The following is a 7,358-nucleotide window of genomic DNA, read 5'->3' on the forward strand; positions in this document are numbered from 1 at the left end:
GGAGAGGTGGCCGCCGCCAACGCAATGCGCGTTTGTTTACACCCGGGTCTGGGAGGGGGGCCCTGGGGCGGGGCCTGTGGGGACCCGCTCTCGCCCCCACACTGACCTGAGCCCTAAGCCCAGGTATAGGCTCCAGGTCTGAGGGGAGCTAAGGCACAGGTCCTTGTGGGGACACCTCAGCGCAGGCGCATCGTTCCTGCAGACTCCCAGGCCTGCCTTTCCTCCCATGAGGGCCCGGGTCCCTGGCTCCCCTGGAGGCCTGTGGGCGCCCCCCCTCCCCCCGCCCTGCATAGGCTGGCATGGGCTCCTTCCTTCTGGAAAGCAAGCACCTGCTCCGAGGCGCTCAGTCTGGAGCATAGAAAGCGACCAGGGACAGTGCCATTATAGGAGTGAGCTTCAGCACAAGCCTGGAAGGCTTCCTGTAGGAAGCACCAGAGGTGGCAGGAGCCGGGCGGAGGAGGCCAGGCCTGACGCCCCTCTAAGAGGACTGGGATGACGAGCAGGAGTGAGAAGCTCTGACTCCTGGGCATGGGGTGGTGGGGACTGGCTCTGGTGGAGGTGGGGTCCGTGTCTCAGAACTTTGTTCTGCCTGGACCCAGAGAGCCCCTGTCCCCTCGCTGGCTTCTCGGGCCACCTCTCTGTTCAGTGATGGTTCTTTTGGCCCAAAGCACACAAACCCCCCCAGTCCAGGGCTCCGGGAGGCCCGACCAAAGAGTTGGTTGCTCCTGTCGTGGTGGCTGCGTGCTTAGAGTCCCAGACAAATGGGGAAACTGAGGCGAAATGGGACGGGCAGGTGGTTCGTGGTGTGGGGGTGGGGGTGGGGCCAGGGAAGGTTTTTGAGCTGAATGGAGTGCACGCTGAAAGTCTGGGCTGGGTGTGGGACAGGCACTCAGTTTGAGGGGGACATGTTTTGGGGGAGTTTGGCTTCTGTGTGCAGAAGCCTGGGGGGCGGCGGGGGGCGGCCTGCGCCGTCGTGGGCCGGGCCCTGTGGGAGGATGCTCTAGCAGGCATGGCCGGCAGCTGCCATTGCAGCCGGGGGAGAGGCTGGGAGCTGGCCAAGGACCTTGAACCGTTTTATTTGTTTAACAACATTTACTGAGCACCTACTGTGTGACCTGCGCACACTCAGTCTGCAGGGTGGAGGGTTGGCCTTTGACTCTGAACATGAAGACAAATGCGGGATGGGTGGGGTGCTCTAGGGGACCGGGCGGGGCTTCGGGGCGAAGGAAGGCCCAGCTGCTGGGGCAGGGGTGGCTGGGCTTTGGATTTCCGCTCTGCAGGCCACGTCCTGCACAGCCCTCAGCTGGCACGTCTTCACACGTGCGGGCCCTTGAGGCTGGGGTCACTCCCACTGCCGCCGGCTCCGTATATCTTTCCCATTGTGTGTGGTCGACGCGGTGCTGGCCAGGCCGTGTTTCCCGCTGGGCCCGGCCTGCGGCCCCGGTGGGCTCAGCCCCACCCTCCGGATGTCCCTGCACCTGGCGGAGGGGGGCACAGCCCGCTTTGTGGGAACCTGGAAACGCAGCGGCAGCCTTTTTGCGGGTCCTCCAGGGTCCTGCCTGGTCACCCCTGCAGGGCCCCCTGGCCTGCTGCCTGCTCACCTGGGCCTCTGGCTGCCTCTCCTCGATGTCCCTTGCTGTCTCGCCTCTGTCTCTTTCTCCGTCCGGCTGTCACTGACTGCTGAGCCGCTCTGGCTGTCCGTCTCCCTCTCCCTGTCTGAATGGCCAGCTGCCTACCTCTGTGTCCTTCTCTCTGTTTGCGTCCCTGTGTCCATCCGCCCCTCTCCGACCCCCTGTCCCCGTCCGGATCAGGGTGCGTGGACAGCATGTGTCGGGCGTGTTTTCTCTCTGCCTCTCCTCCCTCCCTCTGCCTCTCTCTGCTTCTTCTGGACGTTGGATGGAGCCTCTCCTCCAAGCTGACCTTGCCGTCAGCCCCCCCATCGGGGTCTCCGGTGCGTCCTGAGCTGCCCCGGGCCCCTGCTCCAGCTCTCTTTGGGGCCAGAAGTCCGGCTGTCCAAATATTTGGCCGCCTCCAGGGGATTCCGGGTCAGCAGGGAGGAGGATGGGCTGGCTGGCGCGGGGTCTTCCCTGCTCCTGGGGGCCCCAGGCATGTGATGTCCTGTCCTTTGCCTCAGCTGGGCCTCAGGCTACACGTCCCTCTCAGCGGGCTGGCAGCGGGGGCGGGGGCTGCTGCTGGCTCCGGTCCCGTCTCGAGCCAAGAGGTTCCAGCTACAGCCGCTCGGGGGTCAGCCTGAGCGGGGAGGGTCCAGGGCTGGGTGGGTGGGGAGGCCCAGCTCGACGCATCAGCTGAGTGTCTAGAAAACAGCCCGACACAGGAAAGTCCACCTTCCGGCCCCCCCTTCCGGACGCCCAGAAAACAGAAGCGCAGCCCCAGGCACAGGGCCGGGGAGCCAGGGGAGGGGGATCGGTGTGGCCACCGCAGCGATGTTCTGGTCACCGGCCTTTGCCCACCAGCGTGCAACCTGCGTGCCACCAGCTGGTGTTGGCCATACGCTGGCCACTGCCCCAGTGTTGTTGACAGGAGGGAGTCGTGGACGGAGAACTGGGTCTACTGGGGTCAAAATCGGGAGCTGCGGTGCTGGGGGCGGGGGGGGGGGGGGGGGGGGGGGGGGGGGTGACACCTCCCTGTTCTGGACACACACCCACGTGCCTTGGTCCTGGCCCCTGACCTCAGCCAGCAGGTTCCCCTCGATCCATGTGGTTGCGCCTTGAAAACACGCAGTCCAGACGCGGGAGCCAGTCTCCCTTGCCTGGGGAGTGTTTCCCTCTGAAGGCTGGGGAAGCAGGTGGCAGAGGGGTGCCAGGCTGGCAGGGGCACCTTGTGTCAGCCAAGGGGGTGAGTGATCAGGATGGGGGAGCTGGAACTGGGGCCGCCCTCAGCCCTGAGACCCCAGGGGTAGCCACAGAGGACCCTCCAGGCCAGCTGCCTCTCCTCGGAGCCCTGGGCCAGGTTAGGCTGCCCGGGACCGAGAGGCTGGGGGCCGTGGCAGCCAGCTCTGCGGGGCTTTGCGTCCACCAGGCTGTGGCCACGGGAGCGAGGGGCACGGGGAGGCTGCCTCCGCCCCTGTCGCTGGGGTCGGGAGGAAGGCAGCGCTTCCCACAGCGGCTGACACACGCGGCCCTGATTCGGGGCCTGGAGTCTTTAATTAGCCAAGCTTGGCACCTGCAAAGGGCGCCTGACGAGTTCGCACCCTGATGGCGTGGGCGTGGGCGGGCGTCACCTGCTGCTCCGTCCCCCGCGCCCTTATCTCCCCGCAGAGCAAACAGGCCCGGGGCAGTGGCCTGGCCATCGATTTCCTGCCCGAGCCCATGCTCGCCGTGATAGATGCCATCCTGATGACCCACCACAGGCCCCAGCGATCGCCCCGCCCAGAGCCCGACTCCCCGAGCCCGAGCCCAGGGCGTGCTCTGGGGGCAGAGGCCTCAGGGAGGCTCCTCACTGTGTCCCCAGCTTTGGTCAGACCTCACGGGACCCCAGGAGGACGGGCAGACGCTGAGTCCTGAGTGGGGAGTCCCCTGCCCGCGGCCACGCAGCGAGGCACGGTCAGCCTCGGACGCAGAGTGCACTCAGCTTTCCCCAGAGTGTCTGCGGGCCGCTTTCCATTGGGGGGCGGTCCCGAGTCCACCCGACCCCCTGGTAGAGAGAAGCCTGGGAAGTGGCAGGCCCGAGGTGAGGGGGAGGGTGTCAGAAATGGCGGCCGGCCTCAGGGGATGGCTGGGGGTCCGTGTGCCAGGCCAATGCTCATGTCCACCCTGGGCCCCCAGCCCTTAGCCCTGCACTAGAATGAAGTACCGACTCCTTGACTTGGCCTTGAAGGCTTTGTCAGGCTTGCCTGTGGCCACGGAACCTTCGCTCCCCTCACAGCCTGCCTCACGCCACACCCAGGGCCTTTGCCCATGCTGTGTGCTCTGCTTGACTCACTCTCTCCTATTTCCCCACCATGGGGGCTCCCACTGGAATTTCAGAACTGACTCCCTCGCCGCCGCCGCCTCCAGGAAGCCTTCCGTGATGCCTCGCTCTCCCCTTCTTTGAGTCCCAGCACTGTGCAGGTCACACTCAGTTGCAGCAAGAGCCATAAGGTGGTGGTGAGGGGCTTGGGGGTTTGTCATTTCCAGACTGAAAGCCAGTTGAGGTTCCACGTACCCACGTCCTCTCTGGGATCCCAGGCCAGCCCAAGAACCCGTGTGGCCTGGTTGTGAAAGTCTAAGCTCAGGTCCTGCTGGAGGTGAGGAACCTGGAGCCTGGCCCCCAGCACTGTGGCCATGACCATGCTGGGGGCTGTGGTCTCCCTGGAGGCAGTGCCTGGCTGTGAGGGAGGGATATTAGGGCAGAGAAGGGCCCTTGGTCCAGGCTGCCGACTCCGCACCCAGGGCCTGGCCCAGCCTGCCCAGGGTGGGAGGCCCGGGCGGGCAACCCCAGCTCAGAGCCGGGGGCATCTGGAGTGACTCAGGACACCAGGTGCTGGCACCTCCACGGCAGCTGGGGTCCTTGGAGGGCATGGGAGGCGGGGCTCGGGCAGCAGCGTGAAGCAGGCTGGCGTCAGGGATCTGGTCCCGGGACGAGGTCTGAGAAGAGATGCTCACACCCAAGGTCCTGGGTGGGCAGGGCTGGAGGAGAGGAGGGTCGGACGCCAGCATCAGAGGAAGGAGAGGCAGATTGAGGGCGTCCGACGGGGCCGGGCGTGGGGTTCCCGGAACAACATGTCTGGCGTCTGAACTCTGATCAGTTCTGTGTGGCTGCGGCCCCCAGGACACGGGGCCCGAGGCCCAAGCCTGGCCTCCCCTCCCCTCCCCTGTTCCCGGGTTTGAGGTCCTGGTGCTCCAGGTTCCAGAGCAACCCCAAGACCATCAGTTCTGAGTGGGGCAGAGGGCTCAGGGCCGGATCAGGGTTCCCAAGCAGAGGGGTGCCGTGGCGGCAGGACGGAGCTCTGGCTGACCTGCTTGGCAGTGCTGTCCACTCCCTGGTCACCACTCTGGCCTCGGCTCTCATGCTGGCCAACTGGCCTTCAGCGTGGCCTTATAGATCCTGAGGGCGCTGTGCCCTGGTGCCTTCTGGTCATAGGTGGGTGGCTCCTGTCCCCAGGGTCGGGACAGGGGTCAGCGAGTTGTCTGGGCAGTGAGCAGGCTGGTTGTGGGGAGCGGGGATGGGGGGCTAGTTCCATGAACCCCAGCGGAGCCACGCCCTAAGGCAGGAGAGGGGGCTGGTCCCGAGGCCCAGGTGCCTCTGCAGCTGGCAAGGCCCTGAGCCCTGGCCTGGGGCTCCCGGAAGGGGGGGCTGCTCGAAGGGCCCTGGCAGTGGGCACCTAAGGGTGGGGGCTCCCTGGAGGGAAGGAGAGGCCTGAGGCCAGGGCTGGTGGAGGGTGAGGCCTGTGTGGCCCAGAGAACAGGGCCCGGGGCACCCGTTTCCTGGAAGGGCCCCGAGGGCCCCTTGCGGGTGGCGGGCGGGCAGGGCCCAGGTGTCCAGCACCCAGCACTGCCTCAGGCCTCCTGGCTCCGAGGGGGTGGCCTCCGCGCCTGCCATTCCCAGCGCCAGCTCGGAGCCCACAGAGGGGCCTTTGTTCTGGCTGCCAGCAGTGCCCGCCGGGCGGCTGGGAACCGGGCCCACAGCCCTCACCCTTTCTCCAGCCTTCAGCCGTCGGGCCGTGCCATTCTAGGTTGGCCAGGAGGCCCCTGGCACACGGAGCGGGCACAGGAAACCGTCTCCCAGCGTTAACTTCAGGGAGGAGACAGTCCAGGCCCCCCCCCCGAGTGGGACATGGGGGCCAGGGACTCAGCATCCTGGCGCCGCTGGGCTCTGAACTTAGGGCATCGATTGACCTCGCTTCCCAGATGGGGAAACTGAGGCCTTGAGGGCTGGCTGGGCCGGTGTGTGTGTTGGGGTGTGGGTGGAGCCCTGGGTACCCACGGAGGTGCCCCTCAGGACGCCATGGCGACCCCAGGCGTCCAAGCTCTGGTCCCCCACAGGCAGGTCCCAGGGGGGCCGCAGGCAGAGCGCCCTGGGTGGCCCTGGGAGGTGCTGGGCTGAGACCTCCTGTGGGAGCTGGGCCTGGGCCTGGGCGCGGGGATGACCCAGGGGCCGTCTGCTCTGCAGGCTTCTGAGTGTCGGCGTGAGAGCGAGGCTGTTCCCTGAGCCATGGAGGCGCCTCTGCAGACGGAGATGGTGGAGCTGGTGCCCAATGGCAAGCACTCGGAGGGGCTGCACTCCGCGGGCATCCCCACCGCGGGCAGCGAGAGGTGAGCGGAGGGGGCACCACACCCGCCGGGGCTCAGTGCAGAGCAGGGGCTGAGCTGACTGCCCGCCCTGGCCTGTGCCTGCAGGGCCCACAGCCCGCGGAGGAGCCACGTGGAGGGCGAGGGCTTCATGCACAAAAGCCCGGGCAAGGAGCCGCATTTCACCGATGTGAGCAGGCAGGGAGGGGCTAGGGCACCCTGGGGGCGGGGGCAGGGGGCAGGGAGGGGGTGCCCAGGGCGGTGAGGGAGGCCGAGCGGCAGGGAGGGATGCTGACCCGCCCCCTCCCGCCCATGCGGCTCCGCAGTTTGAGGGGAAGACCTCGTTTGGGATGTCAGTGTTCAACCTGAGCAACGCCATCATGGGCAGCGGCATCCTGGGGCTGGCCTTCGCCATGGCCAACACGGGCATCATCCTCTTCCTGTGAGTGCCAGCTGCCACCCTTCCCCAGACGGAGCCCCAGGCAGGCCACCCCCAGGACCCCTCAGTTTCCTGTCCCGAGGCCCGGGTGGCAGGGGTGGGCACCTACACGCAGCCCAAACCATGGCCCGACCAGCCCGGCCAGGCCAATGCACCTCACTTCCCAGCGGACCGCTGAGCTGCCGGCGAGGCCACTGCGCCTTCTGTAGCAACACGTGATGGAGCCCCGTGGCCAGGCCTGTGTGCACACGTGTTCTCCCCGGGGAGTCTGCCCCGCAGCCGATGGGACACACGTCTGTTCTGAGAACTCGAGGAGCGGCGGACTGATGGCCTCTTCTGGGTCACGGTCCTTCTGGGTCAAACCGGCCGGGGTGCAGCCCTGGTCCCCGAGCCCACACCCCCAGGCCTCCCGGGCCCCTCGCTCCGCTGGCCAGGGAGCCAGGCTCTTTTCTCTCCCTCGCCCCAGGTTCCTGCTGACGGCCGTGGCCCTGCTCTCCAGCTACTCCATCCACCTGCTGCTCAAGTCCTCGGGGGTCGTGGGTGAGCCTCGGGCCCGCCTGCAGCAGGGAAGGGGGCAGGGAAGGGCGCTCCTGACGCGGCTTCTTGGCCCACAGGGATCCGTGCCTACGAGCAGCTGGGCTACCGCGCCTTCGGGACCCCCGGCAAGCTGGCGGCCGCCCTGGCCATCC

General features: G+C 67.2%; 2 protein-coding genes across 3 annotated transcripts in view; both read left to right on the forward strand.

Annotated features, from left to right (window-relative positions):
* The window catches only part of GNAI2 (guanine nucleotide binding protein (G protein), alpha inhibiting activity polypeptide 2), a 56,328-nt gene that overhangs the window by 11,618 nt on the left and 37,352 nt on the right, over positions 1 to 7,358 (forward strand). The window lies entirely within an intron of this gene.
* The window catches only part of SLC38A3 (solute carrier family 38, member 3), a 7,136-nt gene continuing 5,889 nt past the window's right edge, over positions 6,112 to 7,358 (forward strand). Inside the window, exons 1-5 of the mRNA XM_014538974.1 lie at positions 6,112 to 6,254; positions 6,339 to 6,420; positions 6,557 to 6,672; positions 7,136 to 7,209; positions 7,284 to 7,358. The exon at positions 7,284 to 7,358 is cut by the window's right edge and continues 15 nt beyond it. Coding sequence (XP_014394460.1) covers positions 6,154 to 6,254; positions 6,339 to 6,420; positions 6,557 to 6,672; positions 7,136 to 7,209; positions 7,284 to 7,358 — 448 coding nt within the window. The 5' untranslated portion in view covers positions 6,112 to 6,153. The remainder of the gene's footprint in view (positions 6,255 to 6,338; positions 6,421 to 6,556; positions 6,673 to 7,135; positions 7,210 to 7,283) is intronic.

The sequence above is a fragment of the Myotis brandtii genome, unplaced genomic scaffold, assembly GCF_000412655.1.
Source record: "Myotis brandtii unplaced genomic scaffold, ASM41265v1 scaffold207, whole genome shotgun sequence".
NCBI lineage: Eukaryota > Metazoa > Chordata > Mammalia > Chiroptera > Vespertilionidae > Myotis > Myotis brandtii.